The 27,063-nt window shown below is 41.7% G+C and overlaps 1 protein-coding gene across 1 annotated transcript in view; it reads right to left on the bottom strand.

Moving 5' to 3' along the window:
- The window catches only part of sntg1 (syntrophin, gamma 1), a 54,970-nt gene extending 28,140 nt beyond the window's left edge, over positions 1 to 26,830 (bottom strand). The window contains exons 1-4 of the mRNA XM_033650050.2: positions 26,468 to 26,830; positions 8,969 to 9,196; positions 8,251 to 8,300; positions 3,125 to 3,259 (exon numbers count right to left, since the gene is read on the bottom strand). Of these exons, the coding sequence (XP_033505941.1) occupies positions 3,125 to 3,259; positions 8,251 to 8,277 (162 nt within the window). The 5' untranslated portion in view covers positions 8,278 to 8,300; positions 8,969 to 9,196; positions 26,468 to 26,830. The remainder of the gene's footprint in view (positions 1 to 3,124; positions 3,260 to 8,250; positions 8,301 to 8,968; positions 9,197 to 26,467) is intronic.
- Positions 26,831 to 27,063: the final 233 nt, after the last annotated feature.

The following is a 27,063-nucleotide window of genomic DNA, read 5'->3' as shown; positions in this document are numbered from 1 at the left end:
CTCTTTTGTTCTACAGATGTTTGTTTGTACAACTAATGAGCATCTTGAGCTACATTTCTGTAAATTAATTATAAATAGACATTTTGGCAAGCACGCTTTTCTTTTCTTTCACTCTCCTGGCGAGAGTTACATGAACACGGTCCTGTCTCAGCGTTAAACATGAAGCTGGAGCTTAGCTTATTGAGCACAAAAACTGGAGACAGAGGGAAACAGCTGGCCTGGCCCTGCCCAAAATTAAAGAAATATGCCTACAAGCACCTCTAGGCTCCGCATGGGGGGAACTACCACACCCTGGGTTCGAAGCAGGAACCCTCTTTGCTATGAGGCGACAGCGCTAACCACCGTGCCGCCCCTCATTGGTATTCGATGTGAAATTCAAAGTGCGTGACGCCCCTCCCACTGTCTTGGAGGATGTTCCAGCCAACCTCATTAGGCAGCTGGCTGACATGGGAGGGTTGTTGCCTTGATTAAGCTCACCTGGCCCTTCAAGGCTGTAAAAGCTGCCTCATGTTTTCATTTACTCTCTCCCTTCCTGCAGCAGACATCCACGCTGCTTGGCACTGGTTTGCACCCTCAACACCTCCACAACACACCTGACACACATCCATGCATGGCTTTCATCACTGACTGACACACTCCATTGTTCATTTGAGTTGATTTTAGTTTAATAAATCGTTCTTGTTTTAACTACATCTTTTGTGTGGACTCCCTACTTGTCACATTCACTGAGCTAGTTGGTGACAAGTGTATGAGAAGTCAAGACATGTTCTCAACATGAGCCGCCGGCTAGCAGCTAACAGAGCTAACTCGATAAATAGCGCTAAACAGCAGCAACAGTGCTAACAGAACCCATGGTTTTAACCAGGGGGTAAACTGGAGGGTGGATCCTACGCTTCTGCACTGCCCCAATACCAGCATTAGCCGCTGTATGAGAGCAGTGCAAAGTGGCAACGATGAGCTAGCCAGTGGGATACACATATACACATATACATGCATGCACAGCCAGACTGGCTTACCACACCAAACTACAGAGAAGCTCGGATTGCAATGCCATTACTCCGCTACATCTTTACACAGCAGATAGTAGCTTGCTGCTGTATTAATGCCTTGAATCTTAACACACTGTCTGGGCCTAATAAAAAAGAATAATGTCTGGGTTTTGTGGGAGGCGTGGGGGGGCGTTACAGGCTGTAACTATTTCTAGATGAACAACACTTACCACTGAATGCCTGGCAACCTCACAGTGACTGTTCGGCTGCAGACTGTTACACTACGTAAACCCCAAATTGACATTTTTACTTTTCAGTTTGTGTACTGGTGAAATAAAAGAACTTTATAGGCGTAGTGAGGGTATTTTTTCACTTTCGACAGAGCCATGCTAGCTGCTTCCCCGTGCCTCTGATCTTTATGCTAAGCTAGGCTAGTCACCTTCTGGCTCCAGCTTAGCGCACAGACATGACGCTACTGACTTCACCTAACGTTTAGCAAGAAACAGAATAAGCGTACTTCACAAAATGTCAGACTAAGTTTTGGAAAGTGGAACACAGCTCAATGCTTTCAACACAAGTTGTTTGATTTAGTATAGTTTTGCACTGGGAAATAACCTTATTCATGTCATGAAAATAATTACAGCCATACTAGCCCCAGCTGTAGTACAACGATGTCACTCAAATGTCAATATTATTATTTATATCCACCCAAAACTGTGAGACAACATTTTAAACAGTTAAGTAACAAAGGAACTGTTGGCTGGTGCACACCTGATAACATCATGTGAAATAAAATCTTGGATTTCTGCACACAGTAAGCACTATGTTCGTTGAAAATACAATGTCTTGGTCATACATATTCCTCACACTGCCTTCTCTGTGCTCGAGTATAAACTGAAAAACCTTGGGTGTGCTGTGAAGGGGACATTTCCACCTTTGTTTGCACTGATTTAAGAGTTTTGGGTGGTTGTTCTGAGCAGCTTTAATATTGATCGTGTGGGGTAATTATTTATCTAATGGTATCAAAGTCAAATCTTTAAGGTGGTGTAGAAAAAAATGTGTTATTGAGGGTGACTATCATAATTGCAATCTTGCATGGCTATATTTGATGTTTATTTTGTTTTGTTTTTCTATTTACTAAAGTACAAGCTACCCTTTTCCCCACAATCATACTCTCCTGAGTTTTCATTAAACGTTGTCTTCAGTGTAACTGTTCCTCTTCATGCAGTATCCAGAATCTTCTGGTCTATTTATTCCACAGGATGATGTTTGGTTATCCTACTGGCTGCTAGCGATACATATAGTATTCTTCATTTTCAACAACCAGTCAGTGTTGACATCATGAACACCTGAGTCAATGACAATATCAAGTGCGGATATGAAATTTGGACTGGTTATTATCCAATCCTCCCTCCCTTTAACTTTTCTTGTTCGTTAAAATCTATTTTCTTTTGTCTTATTTCCTTCTAATTGTACAGAACCTCGGATTTTCTGTATGTTGCCTCAACAACACTGATTCTGTAACGCCTCAGGTGTTCAGGATTTAGCTCTAGTATAACATGCTGTTGTTTCATATTGTGAACTGCATACTCACAATATGTTTAGTGCTGACGGTGTGCAGGAATCCCACACTTTCTTTTCAAAGGTAAAAGTGTAAATTGGTCACAGAGGCTAAAAAAATCTGCACTCCGACTCCCTGACATGCAAACGTTATCACTGCAGTACATCGTCGTGCTTTCCGTTCATTAGTATTCGTGTTTCAGCGGACGCTCCATTCCTCTTCCAAGATTTATCCAGCAACATGTTACTGAATTAGTTTTTTTTAATGAGAAACAGTGAATTAATAAATGTGCAGAAAAAGTCGCCAGACATGACGACAAGTGCGGCTTAAAGATTACACTCTGTACATCGTGATCCATTAGGTGAATCATTATTCAACAGCTACATTTGATTCATGAGGAACAGATTAACTGATGTAGATTTGTCATTAACAGAGACATTCAGTGAGCATTCACAGTATCTTTGTGCCTTAACCTTCATGTATTGTGCAGTGCATGTTACTTATTTCAATGTATGAGCGTGTGAAGTGCGGCACGGCGGTATTGGGAGATAATGAGACGGACTGGGTTACTTACACTTGAATAAAAAGGCTCTCCTGACACACAGATGACATCTTGTTCTTGAATGGTCAGAATATCTTTGGCCAAGTGTAGTCGAATATTAAATGGCTCCTCATTACCTTCTTGCATCAAATAAATCCCAGTCTTTGTCTGCGAACAGTCAGAAAGATAAAATCATTCATCATCCCTTCACGACTAAATTAACTGGCCATGAAATGAAATGTCGTTGAGAGTACTCGCTGCAGGATGAACATGGAAATTAGGATACAGAGTTTTGGCGTTGTCTGTTATTTTCCTTTTTTTTCCACTGCTCTCCTTGTTAAAGCTAATGTTGGAGCAAATAACCATAGTCAGCACTCTGAGTAATAAACAAACATATAGATTAAAAAAAAAAACATAGAACAACTGCTGATTTATGGTTTTAAATAACGAGCAGACCCTCTGAGAAACAGCTTTTTTATGAGCGGAGTGCTCTGTATACGTTCACGCTGAGAGAAAAAAATTATATCATCTCATTTGTTCTACATGTAAGGCTGATGGGGATGATGGCAAATTAAGAACCTGTGAAATTAAGTGGCTGGAACCAAGCTCACCCTCCACATTTGAATTTCCCTGCTTCATACAAGCAAGTGTGAGGACTGTTTCCAATGATCCATTTAAAACATGCTAATCCGCATAAATTTGCATTCTGCATATCCTTCCTCCTCCCCAGCTAATTGCAATGCCTGGCCTGTCCTTGACTTAAAAAGGTCTAAATAAAAGAAGCACCTTCACCTGACAAGACTGCTAATAGGAAAAAAAAGACACCAGTGTCAGCATCCTTGTCACCGGGGATACGCTGCTCATCAGTTAACAAGACAGAGTCGGTTGCACGGTTGCTATTCTTAGACAGAGTATCTAAACTGCAGGTCAAACTTGAATCAAAGTCAGTTTATGGAGCATATTATCTTTTGCCCGTAATGAGGAATGTGACGAAATGAGCCTCCGCCTGCAGCTGCAGTGTGAGAAATGAAATGAGGGGCGCATTAATTCACATTATTTGAAGTAATGTGTGTGCGAGAGTCATTAGCCCAGCAAAATGAGGGCAGTAGTGCCGTAACTGTATGGAGCTGGGTCAGACAGTGTCTCACGTGGTTGAGCGCTGGTTGACCCACTGTAGCACTTGCACTGTACATAATTAGCCTTATCTCTGATCCTATTGTATGTTTATCTATTACTCTCCCCTCCGAACCCCCCTCCCCGCATCATTATCTACATCATCGTCTCTGATCTGATCTGATACCATGCGCATAACTAGTTCCACTGCAGGGTATGCAACAAGGACATCTCTTTCCAATTCAGGGGTGTTGTAGTGACGGGAGTGGTGGAGTTAATGGCTCCAACATGGGGAGGGCCTTAAAAAAGTCTGTGCCTGGTTGCATGAATTACCTCGAGGCTCAGTGTGTAGGATGTATTGGCATGGAATATAATATAACGAGTATGTTTTCTTTAGTGAATAATAGGAATCATGGTTTTTATCTTGGAATGAGCTGTTTATATCTACATAGGGAGCGGGTCCTCGTTTATGGAGATCACCATCTTGCACCACCATGTTTCTACAGTAGCCCAGAATGGACAAACCAAACACTGGCTCCAAATTGAGCCATTCACGTCTACGCATCCACTGTAGTTAGAGGCCCACCTGTGCAGGCTTTTCTCACAAACTGTTTTTTATGTTTTCCTACGAAACGTAACCAACCTTTAGTTCAGGCTCTCGTCGCAGGCAACGGCACAGTGTCTCCTCCTCTTGTCAGAATGATGTCAGTGACTATTTAGTGTTGATTTGGGATGAGTAAGTATTGAGTTAAATGGCTATTAGTGTGAAATATAAGCACATACTGTAGGTAGGAACTCTTGGGGCCTACTCCGCCCCCAAGTAATCAACCTAAATTCATACATATCCCACAGATTTTGAAAGGCTGCGGTCACGTCACCAATGCGTTGAGGGAAGTAAACAGGGAAGCAGTACTGAGTGGACTCGTAAGGAGGCAGGATGGGGTGATGGATGGGTCACAAAACCCCAGACTTTCCTCCAGGACTTTCATCTGGAGTCGCGTCTTCGGAGCCATTTGTATTTTGAGTGAGCTTCAAGTCCTTTCAAGGTACGTCCTCGCCATGTTTCTTTTCCTGAATCTAACCTCAGTATTTTTATTTGTCTAAACCTAACCTCCATAACTTTATGTCAATTACATAACTGTACATTAAGGATGTCACATCACTCGTGGAATATCACACGAGAGTACGCTGATCTGTGACAAGCAGCATTTGAAAAACACAGATTTTTTTTTGTGTGTGAAAATGCCTTACTCATTGTTTTCACTGGTTTAAATCACTGGGTCTGTTTGTTTTGGAGAGGAAGAGACCTCTGTGGATAATTACGCTCCCGGTAAAAACCTCCTGCGTGTCTGGATCTTAAGTTACCAGAGACAAAAGGTGAGCACACATTAGCATGTGGTGGGTGAGCCGCCTGTCTCTGAAATGCCAAACACTGCCTGAGAAACATTGATTTGTAAAGTGAAACTGCTTTATTCAGTGTTTCTACCCGTTTTAATCACCTGGTCGGTTTGATTTCGAGAGTAAGAGCCCTCTGTGGATAATTCAGCTCACTGACAAAAGACTCCTGAACAATAAACACTGATGGAATTCTTGCCAGGAGAAGTTTCAGCTGGTTGCAATCTGCAGTTCCCACCACTAGACGCCACTAAATCTTACACACCAACCTCTAAGTTTCAAACTTAAATTTGTCCCTCATGCAAAATAATTCCCTGAGCTGAAGGGTTCATTTAGGAGCGTCACATAAAGCCTCTAAGGTTGTCTCCTACATTTAACCCAGCCATAATGAATATGCACTATGTTCCACAAATTATTTCCCTTTTAAGAGACTGGTAGAGGACACCTTTAGGTCCCCTAAAATCCTTACTAAGGACCTTTTAGCAACACATCAGGGAATATAGTTCTTCAGTAGCAGAGACTCAGAGATCAAAGGATTTTCCCTTTAAAGCATCCTAAGGTAATGCTTATGCTGACTTTAGGCAACTAATTTATTTGTAAGGCATCCTTAAAAGAACATTTACAGGCAACCTTAGCCTAAGGGGTTTTGTGCAACCGTGTACTGGTATTAAAGAGTTTTTTAGAAAACATTATTAGCGTTATACAAAAACTTTTGGCTGACTAAAAAGCTTTTTGTATCTAAAACAATGTCAGACCTGGGTAATTGTGCTGCTGCTGGGGAACTCAGGTGAACTTTTTGAAGCAGTTGTGTAATTAAAAAAAGAGAGAGAGACAGAAAAAAAGGAACAGCCAGGAGCGATGGAGAAAACAATCAAAGGGAAAGCGACTTGTTGGCAGTGTTAGCTTGCTGATAAATGAAGCAGCTCTGGCCTCAGTTTGACAAACAGCCACAAAGAGCGGATCAACTGCAGGTCCATCACCATCATCTTCTCATGTTACTGAGGATGTGAGTTTATAAAGCGGCGACTAAAAGTCACTTCAAGCGGTCAATTACTGCGGTTCACACTGAAAGGAGCAACATTCTCACTCCCAACTCGTCAAACACCGACATGGCCCACATGAAAAAACTATTATGCGCAAGGGACCGGTCCAGCATCAGTTTTGGATGCTCAGGGGCCACATATTAATTTAGGTTTGTTGAATACAGCACCATTAAAAGACACAGTTACAACACTCCTTGATTTTGTTCTCACTCATGTAGTCAAATGGTTCACTTGGCTCTCAATAGTTCCAAACAAGTCTGCACTGTCATCTTTTTGAATGGTTTTCAGCGGGACAGACAGCAGCGCCTATATTTGCACTGATTTTCGGAAAATATTAACGTATAATGTGCATCGACTACTATGTGGTCACTTATGTTCAATAATGTTATTTTTTCTGGGGAGGAGGGAAAAGGCAGCATTAATCTGTTTTTCTGTGCTTTATTTTGAAGGGAAAAGACTCTTTAAAAGACTGTTTACATGCATTGTGTCTTTTCAAAATAAACTTCACAGAAAAATGCAGTTTCTGCTCGTTAAATGCATACAGTCTCTTTTCAAAATAAACTTATTTCCTTAGGTTTAGGCAACAAAAGCATGTTTGTTTGATTGCATAACGCACAACCTATGTCACATATGTCACCTGACATATGTCACTGGCATAGCATGCTACACATTTATTGTTACTTTTGGTTTCGCATGGGACATAAGCAGCAGTCTCTCCCTTTAAAGTCTGAAATTTGTTCGACCCATGCACCTCCCCTTCCACCCACCCTGTGCGCAACACATTCTCACTCCGACCTTGTCACATATTGATGTTTGGCCATGGACTGTCCACGTCCAGATACGACGTGAAAGGTCGTTGGTTGTTGACTTTCTGGGACGCCGTGTCAAATTCTGCCTGTTACATGCGTTGTCTTCTTTTAAGATACACTTCAGTTTTCACAGGAAATTTACTTTTTACATACAGTCTCTTTCAAAATAAACGCACTACGTCAGTACAACAACGCAAACTGATGTTTTTTTCCTCCAACAGCAGACACACATGGTTGGGTTAAGGAGTAAAGAACAGGGTTTGGCTTTATTATCTTGTAGGATGTGAACACCGGCCTCCCGGGTGAAGGTTGGCATTTGTTGGACCTATCCACCAACACTCCCTTCCACCCTACTTGGACTTTTGCCGCCTTAACTTTCGTTCTTGTCCTACTGTTAAAGTTAATTATAACAGTGACCAGCCGTGTGTCATGCCAAGGTTAAAGGATGCTTTTTTCTTCAGTGTCTGACGCAGCAAGTCACTGCACAAGTGCCGGATTCCGACTTGGAGTGAGACCGGGTTGCTGTGCAAACTCTCTCGCTCCTCATACGACAGCAGTTGCTATTTGACAAGTCGGGAGTGAGACTGGGTTGAGAGGAGATACTTGCATCATAGATCTGTTTTAATCTCAGTGTTTATTTGTCTATTTGTGCAGGTCATGTACAGGGCCCCAGATTTATGTGCTGTTCTAGCTGCATGCTTTCACCGACGTTGTTTCAGGCACTTGAAAATGCCAAGGCTGCTTCTATAATCATCGTCAATTTACTGTCAAAATGTTACATTGATTGAATCCTACCAACCTCTTCATTTGAAGTCTTGAAATCCATGTGCTACTACGCAGTGAGGGATACTGCAATGGAGAAAAACAAGATTGAGTTAGACTGTGGAGGAAAATGCTTAATGACACAACTGACTCACTGCGGCAAAACCGTATGGCTGATTTAAAGCATTGTTAGCAGGGTACCTTTTATCATTATAATTCAGCCTTTCTCCTATAGAACTCAGATAATGGAAAGAAATAGATTTTTCATTGAAATGTGCCTCTTATAACTTAAGTGTGCAAGGGGAAAAAAACCATTGAGCAATCCCAGGAGAAAACCGGAGACCATTAAATGATAATGAATAATTCATTATCAAAGGTGAGAACCCAGGTATCCTAATAAATGTTTCAATATCCAATCCAGCGCTGCCAGAAATGAACTGAGCTGCCACATCTGATGCCTTGTCAGAGAGTTAAACTGGGCCACAGTAAAAAAAAAACAAAAAAAAAAAAACCTCACAGTAAGGTAGGTATTGTGGTTTTAAAGCAAAAGGAGTGACAGCACATACTTCTTAAATTATCTCACTTGCTCTATACAGACAGATACACAAGTGTAAAGTCTTGGGGAAATGTTATGCGAGAGCCTCATTTACATAAACCAGTTCCACTCAGTTTTAATCAGACACGACTGCCACTTGACTCAGAAACAAAAATGGCTCACACTTGAACCTGTGCTGCAGAGGGACTCGGACACTTGCCTCAGTAGAAAGGCCCCCAGCTCTTTGTACGGTGAGATCTAGCCATCGAGCAGTGAGTTGATCCCTGATCTGAGCCGTGGCAGAGGGCGTCCCCGAATCATGGCTGTCAGACTTGGGTGGTTGGAGAGCAGTGCTGTCACCTCTCCTGGCTGGCTGTGGGTGTTGAAGAGCAGAATGAGGCTATCGTGTAGTGGTTTCACACCTGGCAGTCCCCGACCGCTGGACGTGCTGCAGTAAAAAGGGGAGGATGCAGTTAAGGTATCGTTCTAAACCAACGTGCAGGTGAGGAGCTGCTCTTCAACACAAGCAAAAAGATGAAATGTTAAATGGACAGTTCACCCCCAAATCAAAATTTTTCCTGTTGCCTGTAGTGTTATTTATCAAGGTAGGTGTTGAGGTGTGAATTGCCGAGTGTTCGGCTGTGGAGATGTCTGCCTTCTCTCAAATATAATGGAACTAGATGGCACTCAGCTTGTGGTGCTCAAAGCGCCAAAAAATAAATAAAATAAAAACTCACCAGCAATGTCTCTTTGCAGAAATCATGACTCAGCTGCTCAAGATAGTGAGCAGTTTCATGCAGGAACTATTTTACCAACCAAACGTTTCACAGCGCAGAAGGAAGCGTGCAACTACTGCTAGCTCACCTACGTAGCACAACTGAGCTAGCTAACGTTACAGCTCAGCCAAAGAAGACGCCATTAATGTTTTCATCTCGTGATGTCATCAGCACAAGCCTCTCGTACCATTGGTGGCTGTAATTCGGTAAAAAGATAATGGGACCTTCATGAAACTGCTCACAACAAGGCCTGTAGATTATCTTGAGTAACCGGGTCATGACATCTACAGTAGAAAGAGACCAAGGACAGTTCGAAGCAGAAGCACAAGGTGGCAATGCTTCACCAAATGCTCCGCCTCCCCCACCTACACCAAACAAAGCCGTCATTAGCCCTGAATAATTCCCCACCGAGAGCAGTTAATTGTCACTAAAGACAGACAGCTGCAGGTGATGGAGAGCTGAATGAGCTGTGTCTGAAACGGCGTGTGTTGGTGACAGAAAACTCATTTAATATTCCAATAAACACATGTTAACGTTATCAGTGTTGGGGAGAACGTACCATTAGTTCCATGTAATTAAATTATAAATTAATACTACTACTACTGCTAATAATAATAATAATAATTTGTTTTATTTATAGGCGTCTTTCAAGACACTCACCTTACAGGCAAAGATAGAGAAAATAAGAACAGATTATTAAAGTGAACGAGATACAGAATAAAGTAACATAAAAAATAAAAAAAGCCTAAATAGTGAATACAATTCTGTGGATGTGTGCGGCTAGATGGACGGGAGTCAAACTGAAAAGGCTATATGAAAGAGATGAGTTTTGAGGTGGGATTTGAAAGTGGAGAGAGTTGATGTTACAAATGTCTGGTGGAAGGACGTTCCAGAAGCATGTAATCAAATTATAGTTAATAATACAAACTAGTGATTACAGAGGATCCAAAATCTTATATGTAGAATATAACATTCATTCTGTTGCTTTGCATCTTTTTGGCATGAAGGAATGCCTTCTTTTGGTGTGATCTATTTCCAGACATTTTTCAGCTTTATTGGTTTGGTTTGGTTTAGGCACAAAAACCACTTGGTTAGGGTTAGGAAAAGATCATGGTGTGGGTTAAAATGAAAAAGAAAGTGGCAAACACATTGAGCCTACTTCGCCTCAAGCCTTTCCCAGCTGACCCAGAGCCGGTCGCGGCGCACCATCAAGGCAGAAATACGCCCGCCGGGAGCCGTTCAGCACCGCGGACCTTCAGACTAATGGAATGTCGGACCAATGACATGGACCCGTCTCTGATAACCCCTGCTCAGTGGGTGAGTGAGTGTTGTCATCTTGGAGGATAGAGTTTGGAATCTCATCTCGATATCTCTCTGCATTGAGAATGCCTTCAATGAGGTGCCAATCAGGCACCTGACCGTCAACACCTGGGGGTACCAGGAGCTCAAAACAAGAGCCAATTGCAAAAAAAAAAAGTTTGGCACTGGCAGAGAAGATTTGGCAAATTTTTCATGGGCACAACCCACATAGCTCTGCTGCTCATCCCACAAATGCATGCTCATTTCAAATGTGGCACCATTTAAAAGGGAAATAAACAGGCTTTCCAACGGTGTAAGATTTAATGCCAAGAAGCATTGTTACAACAAAGAAATAATCTACCAACACAAATTTCCTTACTTTTTGTGCCTAGTTTAGGAGCATTACTCATTACATTTTAACAGGGTAACTAGTAGTCAGTAACCTATTACATTTCAAAAGTAACCTTACCAACACTGGTTAACATATAGTGGTGGACATCTCCAACATGCTCCAACCCCTCCATTCAAAGCAGTCTAGAACAGGGCCTGAATGAGACGTGGCTGTTTTTTGGCACTTTGAGCACCACGAGCCAAGTGCCATCTAGTTCCCTTATATTTGAGAGAAGGCAGACATCTCTACAGCTGATAGCTCCAACACTCACACCAAAACAATCTAGTTGATAAATAGCACCTCAGGTAAGAGCAAAAATATGTATTTTTGATTTGGGGGTGAGCTGTCACTGTCAGTCTTCAAATACAGCTCAAAAAACAGAGCTGAATATTGTTCATTGAATGCTTCTGACTATGACTGAAAAGATGTAATTTACAGTTGGCAGCAACACAGATGAGCGTGATGTCAATACTTCATGTATGTGGGATGCTGAATCAGAAGCAATTCACAGCTTCGTCCCCCCAAATAAGCACCTGGTACAAAAAACAGATTCAAAAGCAAACTCAAAACCCTGAATCCCATTCCTCAAGGATCCTCTCAAACACCTCACTCGTAAAAAAAAAACCTGTGGATTCCTGTGCACGAATGCCAAAACGCAATTAACTCATATTCTTCCATTTTTGTATGCCGCGCACAAATGACTCTTTTAAAGTGTTTATTAAGTTCCAAAAGCATACCCTTGAGAAATCCTCCTCGTTAGTATGCATTGTTGGCTCCATGCCACTTTTTTTGTTGTTAACCACTGTGATCGTCGTTCCAAAGGAATAAAAAAAACTTACAGTATATGTATTTCAAGATACATTTCATGCATAAATCATGGACGCCTGATTATACAGTCACATTTGCCTTAATAGAACTCAATGTATTTGTTAAAGCACTGAGAGGAAAGAGAGTGATGCCATTATATTGTGTTACAACAATTCAAGAAATCTTCAAGGTGATGTGATACCAGATTATTCTAATAGCTTTTCTTTATGCACAAGAAAAACGTACATATCCTGAGGCAAGCTGACTCTTTGACGGTAAATCCTTGGCCCTTTTTAAAAAATATATATATATATATATTTTAAGCATGGACTTGTCTGTGATATGTGTGTTGTTTTGTGTATTTTAATATGCTCAGGTTTTATTCTTAAGTTATATGTTTTTGTGATGCTAAAGGCTGTCTTGAATGTTGCCCTGTGAGTTGTGCATTTTAAAGTCTAAATAACATTTTTTGTTAATGCCAAGACTAAAGTAAAGTCAGCTCATTTATTGGGATCCAACATGTGTGTGAAACAGTTCCTTTTAAACATTATAATTTTCACTTTGTGTTTTGGAGAAATTAAACGTCATGGTCAATAAGGAGGCTGCAGTTTTGCCCACCCTATTTATATGAATGAAATTAGACGTAGTAGACCGCATTCATCGTACCTAATAAAGTGGCAGCTTAATGCACATTTGATATTATTTTTCACGGTAGTGAGGAATATATCATGTTACAGTTGCAGTGTGCTATAATTTTGTATCAAATATGTCTGATCAAATGGTAAAACTAAGCAGTCCTTCTAAAATATGATGAACCAAGATTCTGTTACCGTGTTGCCTATTTTTTGCAAACGTTTTCAGAGACATGTTTTAGCTTAGCGTTTAACCATAATACATGATTGTTTGTCACCAGCTGGAGGCCATATTGTTTCCTGTGTAAAAACAACAAAGCTCGCATCACTGTTGCGTCCCAAACCGCATACTTTTTACTGTCTAGTGGGTGCTGCAGCTTCCCTTAAAGAGTACGTACTGTTGCATGCAGTATGCACACAATCAGGACATTCTTCTTTTTCATAACATTACGCCCTGAACTTTGATCGTCTTTTTCATATATCCGTTAGCCTGGTGTTAAAACTCTATTTGCTGAGTTTGCCAGCGACCTGGAGAGCTCTGCTGTTGTTACTTTGCGATGTATGTGGTTTAACTTTAAGGTCCTTTTAGGCTGACACTGAGGATTCTAACGTGCAGTTTTATATTCACAACAGTGAAATTACACGTGCACTTCTCTGTCAATTATTTACGTAGTTATTTCTTTTCGTTGTTGGTGATCTTCATGATTATTTTGTTCATTTATTTTCTATTTATTTTAGGCTTTTTACGCCTTTATTAGATCAGACAGACCAAGCGTGAAGGGGGAGAAAGGGGATGACACGCAGCAAAGGGTCGTGGGCCGGAATGGAACCTGCAATTAGTGTGAAACAATTAGTATTCCTATTATTACATTCGTCATACATTTGTCATCTGTCATTGCAACTTCTGAGGGTTGTCACTCAGCTGTCAACCAGCTGTCATCTGTGTGCAGCTCAGTCAATGTGACGCATCTTGCACTGTGCAGAGGATTGTGGGTGAGAACAGGCAGAAAAGCATGCTGGCCTGCATACTGCAAAATACGACCGGATGTAGTAGAACATTCTGGTAATTTTAGCACACAGCATTTGACATATTATGTATTGGGGCATGCTAAAACTTTTTTTTTTTTTTAGGGGGCGGCTGTGGCTCAGAGGTAGAGTGGGTCGTCCACCAATCAGATTAGTGGTTCCATCCCAGTCCTCATGTCAAAGCATCCTTGGGCATAATACTGAACCCACAAACTGCTCCCAGTGGCTGTGTGAATGTGTGTGTGAATGGGTGAATGTGACATGCAGTGTAAAAGTAGACTAGAAAAGTGCTATGCAAGTGCAGCTCCATTTTACTGGTATACTACATAGTATAGCAGTATGAGTATTGGAACTCACAGGATGTCACCAAGCAGTGGGAGTGTTTATTGGTCTGGTGCGGTGCAGGTTTTCGAAAGCAAATACCACTGCCCTTTTCCTCTGTTTTCTCTGTTCATATAGCACCAATGTTAAAAGTATTGCATCTTTCTACTGCAAAGACAGCCCACTTCATATATATATATATAAAAAGACCATCTTTCCAGCAGTGAAAACCCTTTTTTTGTTGGGAAATTTCCAAAAATCTGTCCAGCTTTAAAAGATTTTCTGCTTTTCTTTGTCTTATTTGATTCTAATCTGAAGATATCATGTTGAGCTCTGGCAAAATGTGATTTTCATTTAATTCTTTTTTTGTACAATAGACTGACATTTTGTAAAACTGAAAAGAACTGATTTATTAGTCAGCTAATTGGCAAAGAGTTCTGCAGATAATGCGTAAAGAAGATAATCAATAGTGCGGCTCCAGTTTAAAGGTGCAGTGTGGAGGATTTAATGGCGCACCAACTAGCTGAACATCCTCTGCTCACTCCTCCCTAACTAAGCATGGAGAGGGGTGGCCTTCAAGTAAGGTAAAAATGTGAAAGGCCCTCTTGAGAGTCAGTGTTTGGTTTGTTTGCTCTGGGCTACTGTTGAAACATGGCAGTGCAACGTGGCTGGCTCTGTGGAAGACGACCAGCTCTCTATGTAGATATACACGGCTCATTTGAAGCTGACACAAACACAATTCTTTGTTTCGAGTGATTACACACTGGACCTTTACTAAATGGTAAAATGTTCATGCATCAGTTAAGTTGTATGTTATCCCCATGTACATATGAAAAATAGATGATGCACATGAAGAAACAATTATTGATGTGCATTCAGTCCTTTTTTTCATCAGTGATTTTGTTTTTCTCTATATGTGAATGCATGCGCATCTCTCAGATTATTAATGAAGTTTTATTGACTTTAGAAATTCAATTTGAAACACCAGATCACAGTTTTCAGCCTCTCTCCGCCTGCCGCTCCCCACATCGAGCTGTCTGTGTTGCAGACGAGCCAGCCCTGTAATGGATGTCAGAGAAATCCTGACATCATTTGTGGACCTGCTTTAAAAATGAATGTCTTCACGTGGTCAGCTGAAAAATGTGTCTGCGGCTCTTAGATGAGCACTTTGTCTTAGCAGGTGCCCTCCTGGAAGACGCCTGCACTTCCCCTTTTATTCCTGTGTGAGAACCGCAGATTAAATAGGCCGAACCTTTTGTGCCTTTTACGTCGAGTCAGCGTAACTGCTTTTACAACCACGCCATCAGATAGTTTCAGTCCTACCAATTTGCCGAGCGATGTTTTTCAAAGAATGCTCTTGTCTTTGACACAATGGCAGGAAGCAGAGTGGGAGAGGAGCAGAGTTAGATTGGCTGGATGATGTGGAGATTGTAACGTGACATCTCCATCTCTTAGACCTGAGGACAGCTGTGGCCCGCACAGGATGATGAATGGCCGCTTGCGAGCGCAGGTGAAGCAGCTGCCTGTGGAGTGCTCCAGCAAATGTAGTTTTACCACACGAAAAATTGAGATGGGTTTCACTTACTGTACCGTTCACTTGTTCTGCGACCTGGAACATATGGCGCCTGGGAGTGCAGCTTTTTAATTTGGCAAGTGATGATAGCAGATATTATGTTACTCAAATATTACGGCACTCCCTAAAGATCCCAGCTCAACATCAACAGCTGACAAAGTTTCACAGGATCTGCTCAGTTTATGTTAGAAAACATAATGACATTTGTGTTGCAAGCTGTCAGCCTCCTCTGTTGTGAATAATGAACACCTTCCTGTTTCTACCCTTTTAAATCTTCAGTCTTTCTGTAGTAAACACACGATGAAGAATACTAATTAAGATCAGTTATCTATTGTTCTTATCTTGAGAGGAAAACACTCCTCCAACAATTACGTTCCTGATCATTTATCACAATTCTAACCTTCCAGGAAATGAACTCTAAAGTGTGGGCAGTTTTCCTTCCCTTTCATATTTCCAGGTATGAGGAGTTGAGGATTTATCTTAATCTGGAGGGGAAGATACTGAATTGTTTAGCAGATTTTGTTCAAGGTTGCAGGATATGCTTGGTTTGTGCTCTTTGTGTGACAACATAATGTGATTTTTTATTGTTTTTGCTTGTTTTTGTAGTTGCTTTATACTTGTTTTGAAAAGAAACTGAGTGTTGCAGAACTGCTCAGGGGCTTTGTAGAAATGTTAGCCAGATATACGTAGGCTTCTCTTTGTCTCAGCGCTCAGAGCTGGAGCTGCCTTTTGTTTTTTTGTTTGTTTCAGGTACAGGAGGTGCACAACGGGAATGGGTTGAAATGAAAAGTTTTAATTGAAGTGCATGTGCAGTGATCTGTTGTATCACCAGAGAATAGAATATGCCCTATTTGATGAAGAGAAAGGAAATGTACATTTTCACTCTTCCTCACTTGGTCTCAGGGCTGCAGCCAACAATTACTATCATTACTGATTAATCTGGTAATGATTTCCTATAATAATCAGCTGAGGGTTTGGGCTATAAAATGTCAGAAAACAGTGAAAAATGCTGATCACATATTTCCAAAGCCCAAGGTGACATGTACAGATTGCTTGTCGTGTCTAACCAAAGATATAAAACACACAGCAAATATTCACATTTAAGATGCTGGAGCGATAGCAGCCATTGGTTTGTGGACTTCTGTTTTAAAGCTTCGAGATCAGCGTTTTAGCCATCGCCATCTTGGATTTCTGGAATCAGAAGTGACCATATATGGAAGAGAGGGTGGAGCGAAAGGTGGATCTGATTGACAGACTGGAGTGACGCCTCACAGGCAGCCTGTCAGTCAAGCAGCCCCGCCCTTAAAGGGAAATTTCGGTTTATTTCAACCTGTCTCCTATCGTCCTAAATTTGTTTCAAGTGACTAGTGACATAAAAATAATAGTTAGCATGTTAGCCGTTAGCCTAGATACAGCCAGGGCGCATAGTAGCGTCAGACCTGTTAAAACATAAGTGAAAGGGCAACCTTCAAGTGCAAAGTTAGTCCACTAAACAAGCTTTTTTCCACAAAGACCGCCTCATATCGTTAGGATAAATGTCAGAGAACATATAGAAAACCACATGTAAACGTGTTGTCTTATCTTACCGCTGTGCTGCCATGTTTGTTTACCATTTAGCTCTGCTTTCCAAAGCGTGGCCGAAATATCACGAGAACAAGCAGCAGCAGCTGGAAGGCAGAACCGGACAGTAGCCTGAAAAGTTCATTCATTTATTTTATGAAAGATTTATAGAATAATGGCTGACTTTTTGCCAGACTTCGACTTTGTGGAGGAGGAATTTGATTTTGCAGAGTTTGATGGCCGCCCTTATTTATTTGAGCCAGAATACACTGACGAAGAGCTTTGTGGAATTGAAGAATGGAGGAGAAGAGAGAGAGAGAGAGGCGCAACAGGTAGAGGACGAGAGAGGAGGAATGGCTGCTGCAAGGCTGCGTAGCTCTGGAGATTGGTGGTGTACCTGTGAATGCTGTGCCCCAGTGCCCACAGAAGAGGAATGCCTCTGTTGCAAGGAATGGGACCGGTTGCAGCCTTATTTTCAAGGTCTGGATGTGACCGAGGACGAGACACCTCCACCTGGAGTAGTATCCAGCTGGACTTTATCTAGAGCTCGCGAGATTTCGGCCACGCTTTGGAAAGCAGAGCTAAATGGTAAACAAACATGGCACCACACCGGTAAGGTAAGACAACACGTTTACATGTGGTTTTCTATATGTTCTCTGACATTTATCCTAACGATATGAGGCAGTCTTTGTGGAAAAAAAAGCTTGTTTAGTGGACTAACTTTGCACTTGAAGTATGCCCGTTCACTTACGTTTTAACAGGTCTGACGCTACTATGCGCCCCGGCTGTATCTAGGCTAACGGCTAACATGCTAACTATTATTTTTATGTCACTAGTCACATGAAACAAATTTAGGACGATAGACAGGTTGAAATAAACTGAAATTTCCCTTTAAATATGTGAAAATTGAAGCCTTAATAAAGTTTACAGTTGTCATGAATGAGGAAAGCAGCTCCAGATGCAGGCAGTGTCTAATCATAGTTGGGATGTGGCTGTCAGAGGGGCAAACAGTCCTTTCCTCAGCCTGTAATTGCTGAGGAAGCACATTTTTTAAATTCACATTAGCGACACTATTGCATTTATCAAAGATATGATTGATTAAACTCACCATAATATCAGTACCCTACTGCCATGAACGCTATGATGTGATAGACTGTATCCATGCATGTTTCAAGACAGTATAGCAGCACCAATGTTGAATGCTGATGATGTGCTATAAAGTTACCACACAGGGATTTGGGATCTTGAGAACTGCAGGTCCTTGGAGGCTCAAACTTTTATACCAGTGGCTAAGCAATTGAGCACTTTAGATAAAACATCAGATCCATTTTGTTTAACCAGAAACAGCCCCAAAAGCACCATCACCAAACCCATCAGACTCCATTTAAATAAAGAGTAATTTAAGTGTGTATAGGGTCAGCACATTTTCACATCTAAGTTGGTTAATTAAATTCAATTTCAATGATGTAGATGAACCAAGATGTTTCATGTGAGTTGTATTTGTTTCTATCAACGTTGAATGAAGTGTGTTATACGATGATTAAACTACTGTTTATTCAAATGGAGTCTGGTGGGTTTAAAGATTTAAATGCTGTGTCTGGTTTAACGAAAAGGATCTTACTCTTTCACATGGAGGTCTGACTCTGTAGGGATCCTTTCAATAATCTTGTCATGCACTTTTGATAACAGTCTGGCCCTGCTGTGGCAAACAGAGGTAGCCTACTTTTAGTTGTGATAAATTGACGGTGCGAACATGCCCTCAGTGTTTCCATTGCAGCCTGGCCGCTGCTCTCTCACAATACTGGACCAATTTCAAAAACTGTTATTCCCATTAGTCACTTAGACATAAAAACATGGAGAAATAGAGTCCAGGTTGAAAAATACCTTTTAACTCTGGATTTTTTTTTAAAGTATTTGACGTGCAGGAAGCCACACAACAACTCTGCAGCATGGGAACAAATGCGTTGTTATTCCCAAGTGTTTACGGATGTGGTAGGATATATTGTAGGCATTTCCATAAATACAGACTGTATCTATAGAGACTAAAACCACTTATTATATCAGGCTGTAAACATGTTTTTTATGCTGTAAAGTCAGGCATGTCAACATGTGTGTGTATAAGGGGACTGACTTGCTTCTAGAGACAGTTTCAAATTGCCATTCAAGGAACTGCAGTTCCTGGGGCTTCTGCATTGGCTTCATTTGTCAGCACCAGAGTTTGACGCTTCGCTGGAGCCAGTGGAACAATGCAATGCCCTCATGGTTTCCACTGCGAGCTGGTGAGGCAGAGGCTGCACAAGAATCACTAGCCCCTTTTACACTGCCAGATTTTCTGCAAATGCTGGGCCGTTTTGCCGGCAAGCTGCGAGCGTTTAGACACACAGAGGCAGATTGGCGAGTTGATCCGAGGTGCCCAATTTTCCGCCTCATAGGGTAGACATATTGGTGGAACCATTTTGGTTTATAAAGACTGAGGCGACCTTCCGCCATGGGAGGGGCTGTTGAAGACTTGTCGGAGGAGCTGTTGATGACGCCGCACGTGCGACCCACTGGCAGTGGATAAACAGGAAACAGCTGATAGCAGGAATGAGCAGCTAGTAGCAAGAGGGAAACACAAACCTGACAGACACTGTAAAGATGAGCAACTGGGAAGACAAGGAATTGCGCGCCCTCCTTGTCCTCACAAACGAAGAGGCCATTAACCGTCAGATGATGGGGACGGTGAAGGGCGGGCCGACTTACGAGAGAATCGCTGAAGGACCAGCCGCGGCTTCCCTCCCATGTCACTGTTTACATCACACGCTGAGTTACACGTTTTGTTACTTGCTCACGCCCCCCATTGCCCTGAAAAAGGCACATTCTGTATAAACAAAAGTAGGTAGGTGGCATTTTGCTGCACTCCCTGATTTTGTTTTTATACTGCCAATGCTGAAAAAAGACTGATTGGGCTTTCCTGCAAATTTGCACAATTCCTATCTAAAAAGGGCTACTGGCTATGAAACCAAGATTTCACAGTACAGCTGAAACTGGTAAAGGCAATGCATACTAGTCTCCTTGTACAATATGCAAAAAAAAATTCAATTCACAATGGAGCCTTTAGCGCTTACATAACTTTGATATTTTTGGCTGTTAGTGATTGGTGAAATGTTGTACAGACATTCATGGTGTCCAGGAGGTGAATCCTACTGACTTTCAAAATGATTATTTGTCCAATAATTTTGTTTCTGAGCACGTACCTGCAAAACTACTGGCGTTCCCATCAGCCTGAGCCGTACTTTAGTGTTTACCACTAATTAGCAAATTTAAGCATACTAACAAGCTAAACTAATATGGTAAACATTAAACCTGGTAAACATCAGCATGCCAGCATTGTCATTATGAGCAGGTTAGCATGCTGGCATTAGCAGTTGGCTTAAAGCTCCACTGTACTTCAGTGCAGCCTCACTGAGCCCACAGCCTGGCTGCCTGTTTTTAAATGTGCTTTTTTTTTTGCTTAAAAAAAAATACATTTTTGCCAAGATTTTTCAGGAAATTATAGGGTTCAAATGATATTAATGATTAGTTTGCCTATTATTTTCTCATTTAATTGTTTGGTTCACAAAACGTTCGAAAATACAAAAAAAAAGTTCCATCAAAAGCTCCAAGAGCCCAGGGCGCCATCTTCAAATGCCATGTTTTGTCCGACCGACACTCCTTAAACCAACAATCAAGTTCACAATAAAAAGCAGCAAATCCTCACATGTTAGAAGCTGGAACCAGAAAGTGTTTGGTGTTTTTGGTCTCTGCTGACGATACATCTCAGCTCCACATGGCTTTAAATTAAGGAATAGTGTGTAAAGTTGTGTTGTGTGCAGATTCCTCTTCACCTGACAATTCCTGACACATTAATACACCCAACCGTCAGTCTCACTGCTGCAGTGAACGGCTCGTGTAAAGAGGCGGCTGTTTGAACAGTTTTGTATTTACAGAGCACATCTTGTATTCCACGGGGCCTGTTTTGTGTGTGGCTAGAGGTGCTACTTCTCCTTTTCTTTCAGATTGAATCCGAGTTAGATCATTCAGGCAAAATAGAAACAGCATCTCATCAAGTTTTCAATTCTTTTAAAGCTTTTGTTAAAAAAATAACTCTTTGATTACGTCATGGGTCAATACCTGAGCCCTGGACACAGGCAGTGGAGCTCTTGAGGCCAGATGCTCATGACTGATTGGCAGCGGAGTAAATTAGTGATGGACACGTTTATAGACTGAGCTCTTGACCTTCCTGACTATGATATATGTTTTCTGGCAACAGGAAGCCACCAGATATCAGGTAGGTGCCAGCTTAAATCAGCCCGAATCATTTCACAAACTGGTTTCCTGTTATATCACCAGATATCAGTGAACAGAAATAGACGCAGGACATTAAGTGATAGCGAGAAGACACTGGTCCTGCAGCATGTTTAACACTGATGGGCTCTTTAATTGGATTGTATTCTTTTTTTTTTCTTTAACATGTGATATAATGGCGCCTGTGGATAAATGGATTGAGCAAGTCAAGCATGTTATCTTACACGAGAGTCTTAATGAGACTCAACAGATGAACATTCAGCCTTTATACCACATTGAATAACATAATTCACTCATTTAATTAAATGATATATGTATAAATACATAGTCATTTTTGTATTTCAACCAACGAGGCCCGAGCAGCCTTGCAGGGGAAGGCTCGGGGGCCTGGAAATGGCACCATGCTGTGTGTAGTGTACATGAAAGGATTAAAAAGCTCAGCATATTGCTGAAGGCTACAGCTACATCGAAATGAAGCTACACAGTCGAGGGACACATCTGCTCACTTACTAAATATAAAGTAGGAAAATATAGTACTGCCTCTCAATTGCTCAGGCGAATTATTAATGAATTGAAACTGTGTGACATGAAACAAATGACTGTCTTAGGGATATGAATGAACTTCTCTGGATAATGAACCTTAAACAGTTGTAACATTTTATTGCAGATAAAAGCAGCAGTTAGAAACTAATGATGATCTCATATTTACTTTATGTCTTGGAGGATTTGCATTGTTCCCTTAGGGTCATTTCCAGCTGCAAAATGTGACGTATTCACCTGAAAACTGCCACAAAATACGACTACACATACATGTAGGGCTGCAACTAATGATTATTTACATTATCGATTATTCTATTAATTACTTTTTTAAACATTTAGTCTACAAAACATAAGAAAATAGTTAAAAAACGCCCATCATAATTTACCGAAGCCTAAAGTGACGTCTTCTTTTGTTGAAATAAAACACAAAAACCCCAAATTCACTCAACTTGTTGTGATATAAAACAGAAAAAAAGCTGCAAATTCTCACATTCACACTCATCAGAGGTTGGGAACTCCAGTCACATGACTTGACTCAAGTCAGACTCGAATTGCAAATCAGAGGACTTGAGACTTGCTTGATAAACACTGATAAAAGACTCGACTTTGACTTGGTATTCATGACTTACTTAGACTCAAGGCAGACGACTTGAGAAGACTTGACTTTTTATTGAATATTTGCATTTTTCTAGATATTGAGAAGTTACGTTTTGTCTTTGAAACATAATTGGAAATTTTCTCGTGCAAAGCGTGCAAACCTGGCAACCTACAAGGCCACTACAAAACCCACAAAGGAAGATACATGATGGTGTCCTTTTAGTACGACTGCACCCGGCTCACGATTATGCCAATCAAATCAGATTTGACTGTTCACTAAAAATATTAAACTATTCTATTACTGTTTTTCCATATAGAGTTTAAGAGTTTGAGTGGGGTTCGGCTGAATGTTAAGTTTGACAATTAAAAAGCTAACTGCGCTAACAACGAATCGTAAAGGGCGACAACATTTTTTGCTGACACTAGATATCAAACAAAAGTCAAAGACTGTATCGTTAATTTGCAGCGAGCTGTAAATTCACCACATGGCAGAAATTAGAATATGTTTCTTGGAGCCTGACGGACAAAGCCTCTCTTCCTGCCTTGGTGTATGCAGCTGCTTACAACAAAGAGCAGCGCAAAAGCAAGGAGCGCTCACTCTCAGCTAAATCTGGGGACCGAAATGTCCCCAGATTTAGCTGCACACTCAATTGAAGGAATTTCAGTCAACTGAGGAGAGTCCGACTGATGATCTGAATCTCCTTCTTTGAGGGGGCAGCTCTACTTTCCAGCTTATACTTATTAGCTCATTGGCTGGTCAAATGTTTGCTAGAAAGCTCGCCAAACATTTGACCAGATCGTCCTTATTTCACAGGACTTTTGACTTGCTTGACTAATAGCAGTGACTCGACTTGACCTGCCTGATTCTCACCACAGTGACTTGAGACTTGCACATATGTGTCTTACTCCCACCTCTGGCACTCATGCTTGGATTAATCAACAAAAGATTAGTTGATAATCAAAATAGTTAGTGATTACATTTCTGCCAGGACTCACTGTCTAATTGTTTGAGCCCTGCTTCACAAATGCTTTGCAGTGTTTTTACAACTGTTACAGTAAACAGCAGCTATGATGGCCATACAGTCTGTTCTGCTATCATAAGCAAAAATTGTGAAGTGGGTTAATTGCTGCTCGGGGCTATTTTACTATTCACAGGTTGAATGAATTGCAAACGTTCCAGGGAAACACAATAATGCAATTTACACCGTGCAAGACGACTGCCTTCCATCAGGGCTGAGCCGCTGCTGTAGCGTGCTGTCAAGGCAGCAGTGTTTAACGAATAAGCAGACTCTCCACATTAATCAAATGTGACCTAAAATTGTCCAGCCTGGGCTAGTCACACGCTGCAAAGCATACAGGAATGAACAGAAATGCAGTGTTGGAGGTATAGATGTTATCTCTTAGGGTTTTCTTCTGTCACCCGTATGTTAAGCAGTGTGCTAGTATCATAAATCATTATGTGTAATCTCAACCCTTATTGCTTTACTCAGGGCAGTTATCACTTCCGTGTAGCTTTCAGTGCGTTAGTCTGTGTTGCAATCCTGAACCTCTAAATCAGATGGGCTGGTATATGAGGCGCATATAAATGAGAGTTGTGTCTTCTGTCTTCCCCGCCATGAGACTTTGGTGTGCATTCGCTTCATTAGCCATCAGTCTCTGCTAAGACAGACTAATGGTTTTCTTGTTGCATGACAGTCAGTGACTTTGTGGCACAGACCCCTAATATTTCTCTTGCGCTGTCTCCGAGAGAGAGAGAGATATCTAGAGTTTCTTTTATTTGTGCTGCTCATACATCACGCTGCGATAAAAAGCATATGGCTTCCCCTCTGTGAATTCAACATCTGGAGCAGTTTGTATGGATGGTCGACCAAACAGTTGCTATAAAAGCCCCACGGAAACATCAGGTGTGATACATTTTCCTCCCTGCTGCCGGGCTCTGGGGCTAGATTGTAATGAAGATGTCCAGCCTTACAGTGACATACTGTAGGCTCTCCCAGCTGCCCTTTAGATAGAACAATCGCTGCAGGGAAATGTTAACACACCACTCTATTTTGAGAACTGTTTTCTTTACATACGCCTAAATCTGCACAATCATGTTTTAGTTTCTTGCTTTTACTTCCCCTGAACCCATCACTATTGTTCCGTTTTTTCCTGCCAGGCTTGTCAAGTTTTTTTTGTGCATCATTTTCAGCACAGTGCTCCTTTTCATGATCAAAATAGGTCAGCGAATAAAGCCACATGACATTAAAAAAAACGAATTATGCCTCACTCTGAGCACTGCAAGTGTAACCCTTGAATATTCAGAGCAACACTGTTACATATCAAGCTGCTGGGTGATGCTTGGGGAGTGTAACAGCCTTTTGAATGTGTTAACATACATAATTGATGTCAATGTGTACATCCACTGCTTGCAGTAATGCCTTAGGACAAGTTATCCCACTTGTGAGCTTCAAGACGTTTAACTAGTCCTGCTTCTTAAATGACCCGATGGGATTCAGTTTGCAGGAGAAAAAGCGGATTATTGATTAATTAAGTAGGGAAGATAAAGTGTGGGGGAACTCTTTGTTGTGCAGTGTAGACAATGTTTCCAGACCATGATCGATGCCAGCAGGCTTTAGATGGTGATTGTGTCGGCTAAAACTTTGTGACAGTGTCCTTTTTTTCCCAACTATCAGCAGATCCAGACTGCGACACAGTATGGAGGATTCAAACAAGTTGTCCCTGGCTGTCTCTCCACCCCGCCTGACATATTGACCGGACATGACTGACACCATTTCACTCAGGCCTGATTTTCTGCCAGTCTACCTCTGTCACTTGGCCAAACTGCTTTTTGATTTAGGACATAAGCAGAAATAGAAGGGGAGGGGGATGCGTGTGCCAGGGCATAAAATCGTCAATGACATGTCAACGTCTTTGCCTCTGTAGGAAGTGAGACCTCCAGTACATCAAACAGATTGCTGCTGACCTATGACCAGCGAATGGACCAGCTCAGCTCGGCTCAATATGCTTGCATGAGCATAGAAATCAATGATGTGGAGTCTGGATTCTACATCTCAGTGGGCTTCTTAGATACAAACTGCACTGATTGCCTGTCATCCTGCAGCCCATAATGAGAAAAAACAAGCCTGCCCGTGTGCCCTGCCACACCAGTTTACAGTTCAAGAAGCAACATAAATTCAGTGAAACACTGGAGAATTCAGGAGCTTTCTGCGAGGCTAATAAAACACAGTGGACCACCAGCAGCAGCAGCAGCAAGCTGTGCTGAAATACTCCTCAGGTTTATCACTGATGGACGTCGCCTTGGTGCTTTTTCCAAGAAGAAGCTGCAAATGAGCGATTTGTGAATAGAGTTGAGTGACGTTCGAGATGTAAAATGGCCTATTTTTGTAAAGAGAAAAGGTTGTGGATTATTGGCATCCAGTGCAGAGAGAGTACTTTAACGCTGCTGAATAGCACTATGGATGAAAAGAGGTCTGCTGCCACTGCACTGGCTGGAGGAACTGCGGGTGCTGCTCGTGTACCTGCACTGAGGCAATGTGAAGCTTTCTGCACATATTCCCCTGCAAACCATGCAATATAACGAAAGGCTGTTTTAATCACGAGGCCCATTATAAGTGAAGTGTTCAGCTTAGTGCATCAGCGAAATGTGACTAATAGAGGATGGTATGGTTTATTATGCATCGGATCATATAGGTGATTGCTACATAAATCTTGGTGCGCAGCATTAAGGCAGAATACATCTCAAAAAAGTACATTGTAAACGGATTAATGTTGCGTTTCACGGGTGTTTGGCATTATAATTAACTACCTGCGTTCGTAATGTGTAATGCGAGGCACTGTAAATGTAAAACCCCCAAAAAGGGGGGCTTACCTGATTTTCTAGTAACAGGTGGTGATGTCTTATTAGATCCCTTTGGACTCCGATCCCTCATGTGACGGGCTTTCTTATTCTAATTTATGCAACGGTTGCTAAAACATCTCTGCGAAATCACAATGTATCCCTTGTGGCAGCATCGCCCACACGGCATCCTGGTCCACTATACTCTGTAAGCGATGTGCAAAAAAACCGAGAGGAAAAATCAGCCCGCACTCGCACAGAAAACAACATTTGTCCATATTTCCTGGGCAGCGGTGGTTTCAGGGATTCCTCTCCGTCGACATCTCTGGCAGAGGGTCCAGTTTCACAGCTCCGTGTCTGTCTCTCTCTCGCATCGTGCTGCCAAAATGACTGAAGCTGGAAATCACATGCGGCTGGTTTAACGCGCGCGTCAATCGACTTGGTTTACCCAAGGCACCCGCACAACTCTGGATCCATTAATATTACATGCTTCTACTTTTTCACTGTTTCCAGGGACGTGCGCTGCGCTGTCCCACATCCTGCGCTAAAGACGCGCAAACATCTCACAAAGCGTTTTCTCCCCTTTTCTGCCAATTACATTTGCGTGCACTGCGGTCCTGTGTGTGTGT

This window comes from Epinephelus lanceolatus, chromosome 12 (assembly GCF_041903045.1).
Source record: "Epinephelus lanceolatus isolate andai-2023 chromosome 12, ASM4190304v1, whole genome shotgun sequence".
Classification (NCBI taxonomy): domain Eukaryota; kingdom Metazoa; phylum Chordata; class Actinopteri; order Perciformes; family Serranidae; genus Epinephelus; species Epinephelus lanceolatus.
Note: the sequence above shows the minus strand (reverse complement) of the source record. Positions and strands in the feature narration are given on the sequence as shown.